The 19,121-nt window shown below is 45.6% G+C and overlaps 1 protein-coding gene across 3 annotated transcripts in view; it reads right to left on the reverse strand.

Annotated features, from left to right (window-relative positions):
• LOC106578887 (carbonic anhydrase-related protein 10) overlaps positions 1–19,121 on the reverse strand; it is a 338,839-nt gene that overhangs the window by 193,783 nt on the left and 125,935 nt on the right. For all 3 annotated transcript variants that reach the window (XM_045702374.1, XM_014158123.2, XM_014158122.2), the window contains one exon: positions 6,597–6,739. In XM_045702374.1, coding sequence (XP_045558330.1) covers positions 6,597–6,739 — 143 coding nt within the window. The remainder of the gene's footprint in view (positions 1–6,596; positions 6,740–19,121) is intronic.

A 19,121-nucleotide genomic window follows, 5' to 3' on the forward strand; every position in this document is an offset into this window, starting at 1 on the left:
TTCGTAAACAACAGGTGTAGACTAACAGTGAAATGCTTACTTACAGGTCCTTTTCCAACAATGCAGAGTTAGAGTTTCAAAACATTGAAATGGTGACAAAAGGAATAAATACACACTGAATAACAATAACTCATAAAAATAATATGTCTATATACAGGGAGCACCAATAGCGAGTTGATGTGCAGCGTTACGAGTTAATTGAGGAAGCTATGTACATTTAGGTAGGGTTAAAGTGACTCGGCAACAGGATAGATAATAGACAGTAGCAGTAGCGTACGTGAAAGTGTGTGTGTGTGTGGCGTCAGTATGCACGTGTGCGCATGTTGTGTATGTGTGTGTGTGTGTGTGTGTGTGTGTGTGTGTGTGTGTGTGTGTGTGTATTAAGTCAGTGGAAGAGAAAGAGAGTTAGTGCCACGAAAGGTCAATGCAGGTAGTCCGGGTAGCCACTTGATTAGCTATTTAGCAGTCTTGTTTATCAGTCTTATGGCTTGGGGGTAGAAGCTGTTCAGGGTCCTGCTGGTTCTAGACATGCTGCTTTCTATGCACTAGCAGAGAGAACACTCTATTGCTTGGGTGGCTGTAGTCATAAACAATTTTTTTGGTGCCTTTCTCTGACACCGCCTGGTATAGAGGTCCTGGATGTCAGGGAGCTCGGCCCCAGGGATGCACTCTGCCATACTCACCACCCTCTGTAGCGCTGATGCAGCCAGTCAAGATGCTCTACATGGTGCAGCTGTATACATTTCAGAGGATCTGAGGGCCCATACCAAATATTTTCATCATCTTGAGGGGGAAGAGGAGCTGTCGTGTGTGTGGACCATGTTATTTAGTAATGTGGACACCGAGGAACTTGAAGTTCTCGACCTGCTCCACTTAAGCCCCGTCGACGTGAATGGGGGCGTGCTCGCCCATCCGTTTCCTGTAGTCTTGATGATGGTGTTGGAGTTGTGCACAGTCGGGGGTGAACAGGGAGTGCAGGAAGGGACTAAGAACACACCCCTGAGGAGCCCCCGTGTTGATGGTCAGCGTGGTAGATGGGTTGTTTTCTACCCTCACCACCTGGGGGCAGGCCGTCAGGAAGTCCAGGATCCAGTTGCAGACGGATGCGTTCAGTCCCAGGGTACTGAGCTTTGTGATGAGTTTGGAGGGGACTATGGTGTTGTGTGAAGCAGTTCAGAGCTGTTTAGTGCTGTACATTGTGTAACTGGCCAAGGCTGACAGCCTGCCAAACTGACACACACTGATCAGGGAGTGTTCAGCTCTGACAAGGTGAGGTCGGTGCAGAGACTAGTGTGTGTATGTGTGTGTGTGTGTGTGTGTGTGTGTGTGTGTGTGTGTGTGTGTGTGTGTGTGTGTGTGTTTCAGCAGCATTGAGAAGGTGAATCAGACTGTTCTAGTGCAGATAGCTCTGATGTTCGAGATATGGAAACACAGAGTACATTAGCCCCGTGGAGACACCAAAGCCCTAAATTACTTTTGACTTGAAAACGTTCTCTCTTGAGACATGAAAAAGTTCCACTGGAGTTGCTACCAAAGCATTCAGTGAACTTCTGTGAGACTAGGAATCTGTAAAATTCACATAACAGCCAAAAAGCCTGTTTGACAAGAGCAGTAACTAGCAAGCTCTACAATTCTACATTTTTGCTCTGCATGCTGCTTGAAATGTATTACAAACCTCGTCTTTGTGTGCTCCACAAACTCTCCTCCCTCCCTCCCTCCCTCCCTCCCTCCCTCCCTCCCTCCCTCCCTCCCTCCCTCCCTCCCTCCCTCCCTCCCTCCCTCCCTCCCTCCCTCAACAAGGCCTGGCCTATGTTAAAAGTGTTTAATAAAGTACAAAGTGTTTGTTAGTTGTTAAGCCTGTGTTAAAAGATGCTTGAAATTATTAAAAGATTTTAAAAAGCAATTGTGATTGTGTTGAATTTCGATTGTGTTGAATTGTGATTGTGTTGAATTGTGTTTGGGAAATAAAGACAGACATGGTTTTTAAAAAAGTAGTGGTAGTATTTCATTCAGTACAGACAGTTGTAGCTGTCCTTACCCAGGGTAAGTTGTGCTAGCTAAGAGAACACTTGTTTTTACACAAACAATGTTTTTTACAGGATTACTAGTTTGGGAATGGGAGGGCACTCTCGTCAATCGGAATGTTTACATGAAATGTGATCATTTCTACGGACGCACAACATCCTGAAATATATGTAGATATCTTTGTTAGAAAGGATATTATATTTCACTTGACATAGTGAAGCTGAATGTAAAAAATGGCTCAACTTACCCAACTCTCCCCTACGTGTAAATGTTCTTAGTGAATAAAGGTGATTCTGATTCCACCCTCTGCTATTTTTCTCTCTCTCCAGTTTTTTATTACATGTATTTATTTCACCTTTATTTAACCAGGTAAGCTAGTTGAGAACAAGTACTCATTTACAACTGCGACCTGCCCAAGATATATCAAAGCAGTGCGACAAAAACAACAACACAGAGTTACACATGGGATAAACAAAAGTACAGTCAATAACACAATAGAAAATGTCTATGTACAGTGTGTGCAAATGTAATACGATTAGGGAGGTAAGTCAATAAATAGGCCATAGAGGCAAAATAATTACAATTTAGCATTAACACTGGAGTGATAGATGTGCAGATGATGATGTGCATGTAGAGATACTGGGGTGCAAAAGAGCAACAAAAAAAATAACAATATGGGGATGAGGTAGTTGGGTGTGCTATTTACAGGAGGCCTGTGAACAGGTACAGTGATCGGTAAGCTGCTCTGACAGCTGATGCTTAAAGTTTGAGAGGGAGATATAAGTCTCCAGCTTCAGTGATTTTCGCAATTCGTTCCAGTCATTGGCAGCTGAGAAACGGAAGGAAATGCAGCAAAAGGAGGTGTTGGCTATGGGGATGACCAGTGAAATAGTGCATGCTATGGGTAGTTGTTGCTATGGTGACCAGTGAGCTGAGATAAGGCAGGGCTTTACCTAGCAAAGACTTATAGATGACTTGGAGCCAGTGGGTTTGGAGACGAATATGTAGTGAGGGCAAGCCAACGAGAGCATACATGACACAGTCGTGTGTAGTACATGGGGCTTTGGTGACAAAACGGATGGCACTGTGATAGACTACATCCAATTTGCTGAGTAGAGTGTTGGAGGCTATTTTGTAAATGACATCGCTGAAGTCAAGGATCGGTAGGATAGTCAGTTTTATGAGGGTATGTTTGGCAGCATGAGTTAAGGAGGATTTGTTGCGAAATAGGAAGCCGATTCTAGATTTAATTTTGGATTGGAGATGCTTAATGTGAGTCTGGAATGTGAGTCTGGAAGTTTACAGTCTAACCAGACACCTAGGTATTTGTAGTTGTACACATATTCTAAGTCAAAACTGTCCAGAGTAGTGATGCTAGTTGGGCGGGCGGGTGCGGGCAGCAATCAGTTGAAGAGCATGAATTTAGTTTTACTAGCATTTAAAAGCAGTTGGCGGCCATGGAAGGAGTGTTGTATGGCATTGAAGCTAATTTGGAAGTTTGTTAACACGGTGTCCAAAGATGGGCCAGAAGTATACAGAATGGTGTTTGTTGTCTGCGTAGAGGTGGATCAGAGAATCACCAGCAGCAAGAGTGACATCATTGATATATACAGAGAAAAGAGTTGGCCCGAGAATTTAACCCTGGGGCACCCCCATAGAGACTGCCAGAGGTCCGGACAACAGGCCCTCTGATTTGACACACTGAACTCTGTCAGAGAAGTAGTTGGTGAACCAAGCGAGGAAGTCATTTGAGAAACCAAGGCTATTGAGTCTGCCAATAAGGATGTGGTGATTGACAGAGTCGAAAGCCTTGGCCAGGTCAATGAAGACGGCTGCACGGTACTGTCTTTTATCGATGGCGGATATGATATCGTTTAGGACCTTGAGTGTGGCTGAGGTGCACCCATGACCAGCTCGGATACCAGATTGCATAGTGGAGAAGGTACGGTGGAATTCGAAATGGTCGGTGATCAATTTGTTAACTTGGCATTTGAAGATTTTAGAAAGGCAGGGCAGGATGGATATACAGTTGAAATTGGAAGTTTACATACACTTAGGTTGGAGTCATTAAAACCCGTTTTTCAACAACTCCACAAATTTCTTGTTAACAAACTATAGTTTTGTCAAGTCGGTTAGGACATCTACTTTGTGAATGACGCAAGTAATTTTTCCAACAATTGTTTACAGACGGATTATTTCACTGATAATTCCAGTGGGTCACAAGTTTATATACACTAAGTTGACAATGCCTTTAAACAGCTTGGAAATTCCTGAAAATGATGTCATGGCTTTAGAAGCTTACGTTACGCTAATTGACATAATTTGAGTCAATTGGAGGTGTACCTGTGGATGCATTTCAAGGCCTACCTTCAAACTCAGTGTCTCTTTGCTTGACATCATGGGAAAATCAAAAGAAATCAGCCAAGACCTCAGATAAAACATTTTAGAGCTCCACAAGTCTGGTTCATCCTTGGGAGAAATTTCCAAACGTCTGATGGTACCACGTTCATCTGTACAAACAATAGTACGCAAGTATAAACACTATGGGACCTCGTAGTCGTCATACCGCTCAGGAAGGAGAAGCGTTCTGTCTCCTAGAGATGAACGTACTTTGGTGCAAAAAGTGCAAATCAATCCCAGAACAACAGCAAAGGACCTTGTGAATATGCTGTAGGTAACAGGTACAAAATATCTATATCCACAGTAAAACGAGTCCTATATCGACATAACCTGAAAGCCCGCTCAGCAAGGAAGAAGCCACTGCTCCAAAACCAACATAAAAATGCCAGACTACGGTTTGCAACTGCACATGGGGACAAAGATTATCGTACTTTTTGGAGAAATGTCCTCTGGTCTGATGAAACAAAAACAGAACTGTTTGGCCATAATGACCATCGTTATGTTTGGAGGAAAAAGGGGGAGGCTTGCAAGCCAAAGAATACCATCCCAATCGTGAAGCACGGGGGTGGAAGCATCATGTTGTGGGGGTGCTTTGCTGCAGGAGGGACTGGTGCATTTCACAAAATAGATGGCATCATGAGGGAGGAACATTATGTGGATATATTGAAGCAATATCTCAAGACATCAGTCATGAATTTAAAGCTTGGGTGCAAATGGGTCTTCCAAATGGACAATGACCCCAAGCATACTTCCAAAGTTGTGGCAAAATGGCTTAAGGTCAACAAAGTCAAGGTATTGGAGAGGCCATCACAAAGCCCTGACCTCAATCCTATAGAAAATCTGTTGGCAGAACTGAAAAAGCGTGTGTGAGCAAGGAGGCCTACAAATCTGACTCAGTTACACCAGCTCTGTCAGGAGGAATGGGCCAAAATTCACCGAACTAGCGACATTCTTGTGGAAGGCTACCCGAAACGTTTGACCCAAGTTAAACAATTTAAAGGCAATGCTACCAAATACTAATTGAGTGTATGTAAACTTCTGACCCACTGGGAATGTGATGAAAGAAATAAAAGCTGAAATAAATCATTCTCTCTACTATTATTCTGGCATTTCACATTCTCAAAATAAAGTGGTGATCCTAACTGACCTAAAACGGAATATTTACTTAGATTAAATTTCAGGAATTGTGAAAAACTGAGTTTAAATGTATTTGGCCTAGGTAAATGTAAACTTCCGACTTCAACTGTAGGTCTATAACAGTTTTTGTCTAGAGTGTCTCCCTCTTTGAAGAGGGGGATGACCGCGGCAGCTTTCCAATCTTTATGGATCTCAGACGATACAAAAGAGGCTAGTAAATAGGCGTTGCAATTAAACAGAGTAGATGTGGATTACAGTCTCTCTCTCATAATCTGTATGGGTGCCCATGCCCATGTTTCCCCTGCAATGGCCCCGGGGTATCCCTGTACCGACCCCTGGCATGTAAACACACCCTCATAATAGTAATCACCTGAACATGGAACCATGAGCTCTGGAACACATCCCATCTCCACTCATTTTCAAATGATCTGTTATTATATGGCAGGGGGCGCATTGAGGTGCCACACTTTGCTATTGTTGTTTCTACGCTATGGCATCTAGGAATACAAATGTCATATGGTAATTCTTGAGTGTGTGTGTGTGTTGTGTTTCATGGTAATCCTTCACAAGGGATTGTGTTTTGTCCTCTATGGTGGTAACAGATTACTGTGTGTGTGAAGCAATATGTATTATGGTTAAATCCTGCCAATGTAGAGTTGAATCCATGAATTATAAAGCCATTGGGATCCTCTGTAAAGAACTCCACTGTGACAAACAACCGACTTTGTTCACTGGGATAAAAATCGGTGAAACGTTTAGCCAGCAACATTGATCAGGGATCCTTACATGCCAAGTTTCCTAACAAACCATACAACAGCATTGTAGAACCACACAATGCTCCCCAAACAAAGCAGAAGGGAACCTACAATGCAGCGACATCCATCACCTCAGCCAATAAGACTGCTTCTGAAATAGCACCCTATTCCGGATTTAGAGCACCGCTTTTGACCAGAGCCCAGAGTAGTGCACTATATAGGGAATATGGTGACATTTTGGACGCACACTGAGAGTAACATTGTTAAGTGTTTGTTTACCTTGCGTCCTCCCGTGTTGAGCCGGATGGGCGTGAGGAAGGGGTCAAAGATCATGTGGCTGGTTTCGATGTTGATGGGGGACTGCCTCTTCCCCACGGAGCACAGGTTCCACGCTGAGTTCACTAGCCCCCAGAATGACGGCACTGCAACACACAGAGGTAGAGACAAAACGGTTAGCATGTGTTGCTAACCACAACATTTCAATAGTGCACAAAACAGTTAGCATGTGTTGCTAAAGTTGATGTTTCAATATGGCACAAAACGGTTAGCATGTGTTGCTAACAACATTGTTTCAATAGGGCACAAAATGGTTAGCATGTGTTGCTAAAGACAACATTTCAATATGGCACAAAACGGTTAGCATGTGTTGCTAATGATGACACTCCAATAGGGCACAAAATGGTTAGCCTGTGTTGCTAATGACGATGTTTCAATAGAGCACAAAACGGCTAGCCTGTGTTGCTAAAGAGATACTGGTTACAGGACAGGGTTTTGGCTCTTTGTTAGGGCTGCTCTATGGTGCTATGTAGGTGATAGTAACAATTTGTCCTATGGAAGAGCATAGATATCATGTAATAACATGTCAAGTTAGCACACATATACACAGTCCAGTTTGAATTATTGCTAATGTATACAGGTCATCCAGAAGATCCCCAAGCAGGAAATGGATATGTGCAGTTACAGACTTGCAAAGAACAAAGTTAGTAAACTATAGCATCATTATCCACTTCCACTTCTACTGTACTGCTGGAACAGTGCTACCTCTGTCTCTCTGTATGTCTGTCTGTCTCTCTCTCTCTCTCTCTCTCTCTCTCTCTCTCTGCCTCTGTCTCTCTCTCACTCTCTCTGTTTCGTTCTCTCTCTGTGTGTCTCTCTATCAATTAAATTAAAATAAATTCAAAGGGCTTTAATGGTATGGCAAACATATGTTTACATTGCCAAATCAAGTGAAAAGGATAATAAACGAAAGTGAAATAAACAGTACTTTTTTTACCTAAACATTACACTCACAAAAGTTCCAAAGGAATAGTGACATTTCAAATGTCATATTATGGCTATAAACAGTGTTAGAACCATAATAAACATTTGTATAACCATAATAAACAGTGTTATAACCATAATAAAAAGTGTTATAACCATAATAAACAGTGTTATAACCATAATAAACAGTGTTATAGCCATACTAAACAGTGTTATAACCATAATAAACAGTGTTATAAGAGTGTTATAACGAGGTGCAAATAGTTATAGGTTGTATTTACAATTGTGTTTGTTATTCACTGGTTGCCCTTTCTTAATAACAAATGTTATTTGTCACATGCGCCTAATACAACAGGTGTAGAACTAACAGTGAAATGCTTACTTACAAGCCCTTAACCAACAATGCAGTTTTAAGAAAAACATTTAAAAAAATAAAAAAATAAAAGAAAGAAACAATAATTAAAGAGCAGCAGTAAAAAAGCAATAGCGGGGATATATACAGGGGGTTCCCCAACAAAGCATCGGTTAGTCAAGGTAATTGAGGTAATATGTACAAGTAGGTAGAGTTATTAACCTGTCTGGGCAGGGGGCAGTATTTTCACGGACGGATAAAAAACGTACCCGATTTAAACTGGTTACTACTCTTGCCCAGAAATGAGAATATGCATATTATTAGTAGATTTGAATAGAAAACACACTGAAGTTTCTAAAACTCTTTGAATGGTGTCTGTGAGTATAACAGAACTCATATGGCAGGCAAAAACCTGAGAAAATTCCAAGCAGGAAGTGGCCTGTCTGAGAATTTTTAGTTCTTCTTTTGATTCTCTATCGAAACTACAGTATCTGTGGGGTTACGTAGCACTTTCTAAGGCTTCCATTGGCTCTCTAAAGCCTTCAGAAAGCGGATTGAGGAGTCTCCTGTCTCTGGGCAGAGGATAGTAGCTCAGTTTGTCAGTGGTCTGCCTGGTGACAAAGAGATTGGATATGCACATTCAAGTGACCACGCTGTTTTTTCTTTTCCTCTTTGAATGAATACACTATTGTCCGGTTGGAATATTATCGCTATTTTACGAGAAAAATACCATAAAAATTGATTTTAAACAGCGTTTGACATGCTTCTAAGTACGGTAATGGAACATTGTGAATTTTTTTGTCTCGAAATGTGCTAGCACGTTACCCTTTGGATAGTGACCTGAACGCACGAACAAAACGGAGGTATTTGGACATAACTATGGATTATTTGGAACAAAAACAACATTTCTTGTGGAAGTAGCAGTCCTGGGAGTGCATTCTGACGAAGATCAGCAAAGGTAATACAATTTTTCTAATACTAATTCTGAGTTTAGTGTGCCCCAAACTTGGCGGATGTCTGAATAGCTCACCGTGATGGCTGAGCTATGTACTCAGAATATTGCAAAATGTGCTTTCGCCGAAAAGCTATTTTAAAATCTAACATAGCGATTGCATAAAGGAGTTCTGCATCTATAATTCTTAAAATAATTGTTCTGTATTTTGTCAACGTTTATGATGAGTAATTTAGTCAATTCACCGGAGGTTTTCGGTGGGAATACATTTTCTGAACATCACACGCCAATGTAAAAAGCTGTTTTTTGATATAAATATGAACATGATTGTACAAAACATGCATGTATTTTATAACATAATGTCCTAGGAGTGTCATCTGATGAAGATCATCAAAGGTTAGTGCTTCATTTAGCAGTGTTTTGGGTTTTTGTGACATATATGCTTGCTTGGAAAATGGCTGTGTGATTATTTTTGGCTATGTACTCTCCTAACATAATCTAATGTTTTGCTTTTGCTGTAAAGCCTTTTTGAAATCGGACAATGTGGTTAAAGAGAGTCTTATCTTTAAAATGGTGTAAAATAGTCGTATGTTTGAAAAATTTAAATTATAGCATTTTTGAGGTTTTTGTATTTCACGCCACGCTGTTCCACTGGCTGTTGAATAGAGTGGGACGGTTACGTCCCACCTAGCCCATAGAGGTTAAAGTGACTATGCATAGATAACAACAGAGAGTAGCAGCAGCATAAAATATGCAAATAATGCAAATAATCTGGGTAGCCATTTGGTCAGGAGTCTTATAGCTTGGGGTTAGAAGCTGTTTAGAAGCCTCTTGAACCTAGACTTGGCACTCCGGTACCGCTTGCCGTGCAGTAACAGAGAGAACAGTCTATGACTAGGATGGATGGAGACATTGGCAATTTTTGGGGTATTCCGCTAACACCGCCTGGTATAGAGGTCCTGAATGGCAGGAAACTTGGCCCCAGTGATGTACTGGGCCCTACGCACTACCCTCTGTAGTGCCTCCGAGCAGTTGCCATACCAGGCAGTGATGCAACCCGTCAGGATGGTCTCGCAGGTGCAGCTGTAGAACCTTTTGAGGATCTGAGGACCCATGCCAAATCTTTTCAGTCTCCAGAGGGGGAATAGGTTTTGTCGTGCCCTCTTCACGACTGTCTTGGTGAGCTTGGACCATGTTAGTATGTTGGTGATGTGGACGCCAAGGAACTTGAAGCTCTCAACCTGCTCCACTTCAGCCCCATTGATGAGAATGGGGGCGTTCTCGGTCCTCTTTTTCCTGTAGTCCACAATCATCTCCTTTGTCTTGATCATGTTGAGGGAGAGGTTGTTGTCCTTGCACCACACGGTCAGGTCTCTGACCTCCTCCCTCTAGGCTGTCTCATCATTGTCGGTGATCAGGCCTACCACTGTTGTGTCATCGGTAAACTTAAGGATGGTGTTGGAGTCCTGCCTGGCTATGCAGTCATGAGTGAACAGGGAGTACAGGAGGGGACTGAGCACGCAGCCCTGAGGGTCACCCGTGTTGAGGATCAGCGTGGCGGATGTGTTGTTACCTACCCTTACTGGCCCGTCAGGAAGTCTAGGATCCAGTTGCAGAGGGAGGTGTTAAGTCCCAGGGTCCTTAGCTTAGTGATGAGCTTTGAGGGCACTATGGTGTTGAACGCTGAGCTGTAGCCAATGAAGAGCATTCTCACATAGGTGTTCCTTTTTAACCAGGTGTGAAAGGGCAGTGTTGAGTGCAATAGAGATTGCATTATCTGTGGATCTGTTGGGGCGGTACGCAAATTGGAGTGGGTCTAGGGTTTCTGGGATAATGGTGTTGATGTGAGCCATGACCAGCCTTTCAAAGCACTTCATGGCTACAGACGTGAGTGCTACGGGTCAGTAGTCATTTAGGCAGGTTACCTTAGTGTTCTTGGGCACAGGGACTATGGTGGTCTGCTTGAAACATGTTGGCATTACAGACTCAGACAGGGAGAGGTTGAAAATGTCACCTGCCAGTTGGTCAGCGCATGCTCAGAGTACACATCCTGGTAATCCGTCTGGCCCTGCGGTCTTGTGAATGTTGACCTTTGACCTTTTGTTGTCTGTAATAGTTGCAAGCCCTGCCACATCTTGCCACATCCAGGAGTGCACATTTTCTGTCTTCTCTTGAGAGCTAGGTCTGCCTACGGCAGCATCTCTCAATAGCAAGGCTATGCTCATTGAGTCTGTACATAGTCAAAGCTTTCCTAAATTTGGGTCAGTCACGGTGGTAAGGTATTCTGCCACTGTGTACTCTCTGTTTAGGGCCAAAGAACATTCTATTTGCTCTGTATTTATGTTAATACTTTACAATGTGTCAAGTAATTATCTTTTTCTTATCTTATGATTTGGTTGGGTCTAATTGGGTTGCTGTCCTGGGGCTCTGTTTCTGTTGTGCTTGTGAACAGAGCCCCAGGACCGGCTTGCTCAGGGGACTCTTCTCCATGTTCATCTCTCTGAAGGTGATGGCTTTGTTATGGAAGGTTTTGGAATCACATCTCTCTCTCTCGCTCTCTCTCCCTGAATGAAAGGACTAATTTAATAGAGGGGAGACATGCATCAAGGTTATGTTGGTCGGACTGGAGGAATCACACTTATTCAATTGTCAGTATTAATTGAATATTTGCTCTGCTGAGCCACAATTACTTGAAGAGGTTTCTAATAAATGTAATCATTTTGGAGGTGGGCAAATAAAAATAAAAGGGAGATTGGGTTTCACATTATCTGACACTCGTTCATTCTCTCTCTCTCTCTCTCTCTCTCTCTCTCTCTCTCTGTCTCTCTCTCTCCCTGTCTCTCGCTCTCTCTCTCTCTCTCTCTCTCTCTCTGTCTCTCTCTCTCCCTGTCTCTCGCTCTCTCTCTCTCTCTATCTCCCTCTCTCTCTCTCCCTCTCTCTCTCGTTCTCGTTCTCTCTCTCTCTCTGTCTCTCGCTCTCTCTCTCAACATCTTTCTCTCTCTCTCTCCGTCTCTCTCTCAATTCAATGAAATTATATTATTTCTCTGTCTCTATTGCTCTGTTTCTCTTCCTCTTTCTTTTTTTCCCCACAGATGTCTTAAATAATACTTGGCCACTGAAGACAGGAACTCACATCCTGCAAAGAGGGAAGGACGTCTTCATCGTTCCTAGCATTCCACACGGAATGACAACTCCACAAGGAAATAGAAATAGAATGTGTATTGTGTTAGTGAAACTTCTGTAATTTGTCTGGAGGAGCATGGTGTGGATGAAATAAGAGCATGTCCATTACACAGCCCAGACAGCCAGCATGTTGTCACATCTTACTAGATTCAGCCACAGACCCTGCTGTCCAATACACCACACAACCCAACCCTGCTGTCTAATACACCACACAACCCACCCCTGCTGTCTAATACACCACAACCCACCCCTGCTGTCTAATACACCACAACCCACCCCTGCTGTCTAATACACCACAACCCACCCCTACTGTCTAATACACCACAACCCACCCCTGCTGTCTAATACACCACAACCCACCCCTGCTGTCTAATACATCACAGCCCACCCCTGCTGTCTAATACATTACAGCCCACCCCTGCTGTCTAATACATTACAACCCACCCCTGCTGTCTAATACATCACAACCCACCCCTGCTGTCTAATACACCACAACCCACCCATGCTGTCTAATACACCACAACCCACCCCTACTGTCTAATACACCACAACCCCTCCCTACTGTCTAATACACCACAACCCACCCCTGCTGTCTAATACACCACAACCCCTCCCTACTGTCTAATACACCACAACCCACCAATGCTGTCTAATACACCAAAACCCACCCCTGCTGTCTAATACACCACAACCCACCCCTGCGTTCTAATACACCAGAACCCACCCCTGCTGTCTAATACACCACACAATCCACCCCTGCTGTCCAAAACACCATAACCCACCCCTGCTGTCTAATACACCACAACACACCCCTGCTGTCTAATACACCACAACCCACCAATGCTGTCTAATACACCACAACCCACCCCTACTGTATAATACACCACAACCCACCCCTACTGACTAATACACCACAACCCACACCTGCTGTCTAATACACCACAACCCACCCCTGCTGTCTAATACACCACAATCCACCCCTGCTGTCTAAAACACCACAACCCACCCCTGCTGTCTAATACACCACAACCCACCCCTGCTGTCTAATACACCACAACCCACCCCTGCTGTCCAATACACCACAACCCACCCCTGCTGTCTAATACACCACACAACCCACCCCTACTGTCTAATACACCACAACCCACCACTACTGTCTAATACACCACAACCCACCCCTGCTGTCTAACACACCACAACCCACCCCTGCTGTCTAATACACCACAACCCACCCCTCCTGTCTAATACACCACAACCCAACCCTGCTGTCTAATACACCACAACCCACCCCTGCTGTCTAATACACCACAACCCACTCCTACTGTCGAATACACCACAACCCACCAATGCTGTCTAATACACCAAAACCCACCCCTGCTGTATAGTACACCACAACCCACCCCTGCGTTCTAATACACCAGAACCCACCCTTGCTGTCTAATACACCACAACCCACCCCTGCTGTCTAATACACCACAACCCACCCCTACTGTCTAATACACCAAAACCCACCCCTGCTGTCTAATACACCACAACCCACCCCTGCGTTCTAATACACCAGAACCCAACCCTGCTGTCTAATACACCACACAATCCACCCCTACTGTCCAATACACCACAACCCACCCCTGCTGTCTAATACACCACAACCCAACCCTACTGTCTAATACACCACAACCCACCAATGCTGTCTAATACACCAAAACCCACCCTTGCTGTCTAATACACAACAACCCACCCCTACTGTATAATACACCACAACCCACCCTTACTGTCTAATACACCACAACCCACCCCTGCTGTCTAATACACCACAACCCAATCCCTGCTGTCTAATACAGCACAACCCACCCCTGCTGTCTAAAACACCACAACCCACCCCTGCTGTCTAATACACCACAACCCACCCCTGCTGTCTAATACACCACAACCCACCCCTGCTGTCCAATACACCACAACCCACGCCTGCTGTCCAATACACCACAACCCACCCCTGCTGTCTAATACACCACACAACCCACCCCTACTGTCTAATACACCACAACCCACCACTACTGTCTAATACACCACAACCCACCCCTGCTGTCTAACACACCGCAACCCACCCCTGCTGTCTAATACACCACAACCCACCCCTCCCTGTCTTATACACCACAACCCACCCCTGCTGTCTAATACACCACAACCCAACCCTACTGTCTAATACACCACAACCCACCCCTGCTGTCTAATACACCACAACCCACCAATGCTGTCTAATACACCAAAACCCACCCCTGCTGTCTAATACACCACAACCCACCCCTGCGTTCTAATACACCAGAACCCACCCCTGCTGTCTAATACACCACACAATCCACCCCTGCTGTCCAAAACACCATAACCCACCCCTGCTGTCTAATACACCACAACACACCCCTGCTGTCTAATACACCACAACCCACCAATGCTGTCTAATACACCACAACCCACCCCTACTGTATAATACACCACAACCCACCCCTACTGACTAATACACCACAACCCACCCCTGCTGTCTAATACACCACAACCCACCCCTGCTGTCTAATACACCACAACCCACCCCTGCTGTCTAAAACACCACAACCCACCCCTGCTGTCTAATACACCACAACCCACCCCTGCTGTCTAAAACACCACAACCCACCCCTGCTGTCTAATACACCACAACCCACCCCTACTGTATAATACACCACAACCCACCCTTACTGTCTAATACACCACAACCCACCCCTGCTGTCTAATACACCACAACCCAATCCCTGCTGTCTAATACAGCACAACCCACCCCTGCTGTCTAAAACACCACAACCCACCCCTGCTGTCTAATACACCACAACCCACCCCTGCTGTCTAATACACCACAACCCACCCCTGCTGTCCAATACACCACAACCCACGCCTGCTGTCCAATACACCACAACCCACCCCTGCTGTCCAATACACCACAACCCACCCCTGCTGTCTAATACACCACACAACCCACACCTACTGTCTAATACACCACAACCCACCACTACTGTCTAATACACCACAACCCACCCCTGCTGTCTAACACACCACAACCCACCCCTGCTGTCTAATACACCACAACCCACCCCTCCTGTCTAATACACCACAACCCAACCCTGCTGTCTAATACACCACAACCCACCCCTGCTGTCTAATACACCACAACCCAACCCTACTGTCTAATACACCACAACCCACCAATGCTGTCTAATACACCAAAACCCACCCCTGCTGTCTAGTACACCACAACCCACCCCTGCGTTCTAATACACCAGAACCCACCCCTGCTGTCTAATACACCACAACCCACCCCTACTGTCTAATACACCAAAACCCACCCCTGCTGTCTAATACACCACAACCCACCCCTGCGTTCTAATACACCAGAACCCAACCCTGCTGTCTAATACACCACACAATCCACCCCTACTGTCCAATACACCACAACCCACCCCTGCTGTCTAATACACCACAACCCAACCCTACTGTCTAATACACCACAACCCACCAATGCTGTCTAATACACCAAAACCCACCCTTGCTGTCTAATACACCACAACCCACCCCTGCGTTCTAATACACCAGAACCCACCCCTGCTGTCTAATACACCACACAATCCACCCCTACTGTCCAATACACCATAACCCACCCCTGCTGTCTAATACACCACAACCCACCCCTGCTGTCTAATACACCACAACCCACCAATACGGTCTAATACACAACAACAAACCCGTACTGTCTAATATACCACAACCCACCCCTGCTGTCTAATACACCACAACCCACCCCTGCTGTCTAATACACCACAACCCACCCCTGCTATCTAATACACCACAACCCACCCCTACTGTCTAATACACCACAACCCCTCCCAACTGTCTAAAACACCACACAACCCCTGCTGTCTAATACACCACAACCCACCCCTGCTGTCTAATACACCACAACCCACCCCTGCTGTCTAATACACCACAACCCACCAATGCTGTCTAATACACAACAACCCACCCCTACTGTCTAATACACCTCAACAAACCCCTGCTGTCTAATACACCACAACCCAACCCTGCTGTCTAATACACCACAACCCACCCCTGCTGTCCAATACACCACAACCCACCCCTACTGTCTAATACACCACAACCCACCCCTGCTGTCTAATACACCAAAACCCACCCCTACTGTCTAATACACCACAACCCACCACTACTGTCTAATACACCACAACCCACCCCTACTGTCTAATACACCACAACCCACCCCTGCTGTCTAATACACCACAACCCACCCCTACTGTCTAATACACCACAACCCACCCCTAATTTCTAATACACCACAACCCACCCCTACTGTCTAATGCACCACAACAAACCCCAGCTGTCTAATACACCACAACCCAACCCTGCTGTCTAATACACCACAACCCACCCCTACTGTCTAATACACCACAACCCACCCCTACTGTCTAATACACCACAACCCACACCTACTGTCTAATACACCACAACCCACCCCTGCTGTCTAATACACCACAACCCACCACTGCTGTCCAATACACCACAACCCACCTCTGCTGTTTAATACACCACAACCCACCCCTACTGTCTAATACACCACAACCCACCCCTACTGTCTAATACACCACAACCCACCCCTGCTGTCCAATACACCACAACCCACGCCTGCTGTCTATTACACCACACAACCCACCTCTACTGTCTAATACACCACAACCCACCCCTACTGTCTAATTCACCACAACCCACCCCTGCTGTCTAACACACCACAACCCACCCCTACTGTCTAATACACCACAACCCACCCCTGCTGTCTAATACACACCAACCCACCCCTACTGTCTAATACACCACAACCCACCCCTACTGTCTAATAAACCACAACCCACCCCTGCTGTCTAATACACCACAACCCACCCCTACTGTCTAATACACCACAACCCAACCCTGCTGTCTAATACACCACAACCCACCCCTGCTGTCAAATACACCACAACCCACCCCTGCTGTCTAATACACCACAACCCACCCCTACTGTCTAATACACCACAACCCACTCCTACTGTCTAATACACCACAACCCACCCCTACTGTCTAATACAGCACAACCCACCACTACTGTCTCATACACCACAACCCACCCCTGCTGTCTAACACACCACAACCCACCCCTGCTGTCTAACACACCACAACCCACCCCTACTGTCTAATACACCACAACCCACCCCTGCTGTCTAATACACACCAACCCACCCCTACTGTCTAATACACCACAACCCACCCCTACTGTCTAATAAACCACAACCCACCCCTGCTGTCTAATACACCACAACCCACCCCTACTGTCTAATACACCACAACCCAACCCTGCTGTCTAATACACCACAACCCACCCCTGCTGTCCAATACACCACAACCCACCCCTGCTGTCTAATACACCACAACCCACCCCTACAGTCTAATACACCACAACCCACTCCTACTGTCTAATACACCACAACCCACCCCTACTGTCTAATACACCACAACCCACCACTACTGTCTAATACACCACAACCCACCCCTGCTGTCTAACACACCACAACCCACCCCTGCTGTCTAATACACCACAACCCACCCCTCCTGTCTAATACACCACAACCCAACCCTGCTGTCTAATACACCACAACCCACCCCTGCTATCTAATACACCACAACCCAACCCTACTGTCTAATACACCACAACCCACCAATGCTGTCTAATACACCAAAACCCACCCCTGCTGTCTAATACACCACAACCCACCCCTGCATTCTAATACACCAGAACCCACCCCTGCTGTCTAATACACCACACAATCCACCCCTACTGTCCAATACACCACAACCCACCCCTGCTGTCTAATACACCACAACCCAACCCTACTGTCTAATACACCACAACCCACCAATGCTGTCTAATACACCAAAACCCACCCCTGCTGTCTAATACACCACAACCCACCCTTGCGTTCTAATGCACCAGAACCCACCCCTGCTGTCTAATACACCACACAATCCACCCCTACTGTCCAATACACCATAACCCACCCCTGCTGTCTAATACACCACAACCCACCCCTGCTGTCTAATACACCACAACCCACCAATGCTGTCTAATACACAACAACCCACCCCTACTTTCTAATATACCACAACCCACCCCTGCTGTCTAATACACCACAACCCACGCCTGCTGTCTAATACACCACAACCCACCCCTGCTATCTAATACACCACAACCCACCCCTACTGTCTAATACACCACAACCCCTCCCTACTGTCTAATACACCACAACCCACCCCTGCTGTCTAATACACCACAACCCACCCCTACTGTCTAATACACCACAACCCACCAATTTTGTCTAATACACAACAACCCACCCCTCCTGTCTAATACACCACAACCCAACCCTGCTGTCTAATAAACCACAACCCACCCCTGCTGTCTAATACACCACAACCCAACCCTACTGTCTAATACACCACAACCCACCAATGCTGTCTAATACACCAAAACCCACCCCTGCTGTCTAGTACACCACAACCCACCCCTGCGTTCTAATACACCAGAACCCACCCCTGCTGTCTAATACACCACAACCCACCCCTACTGTCTAATACACCAAAACCCACCCCTGCTGTCTAATACACCACAACCCACCCCTGCGTTCTAATACACCAGAACCCACCCCTGCTGTCTAATACACCACACAATCCTCCCCTACTGTCCAATACACCACAACCCACCCCTGCTGTCTAATACACCACAACCCAACCCTACTGTCTAATACACCACAACCCACCAATGCTTTCTAATACACCAAAACCCACCCCTGCTGTCTAATACACCACAACCACCCCTGCTGTCTAATACACCACACAATCCACCCCTACTGTCCAATACACCATAACCCACCCCTGCTGTCTAATACACCACAACCCACCCCTGCTGTCTAATACACCACAACCCACCCCTGCT

The sequence above is a fragment of the Salmo salar genome, chromosome ssa19 (assembly GCF_905237065.1).
Source record: "Salmo salar chromosome ssa19, Ssal_v3.1, whole genome shotgun sequence".
In the NCBI taxonomy this organism is placed as follows: Eukaryota; Metazoa; Chordata; class Actinopteri; order Salmoniformes; family Salmonidae; genus Salmo; species Salmo salar.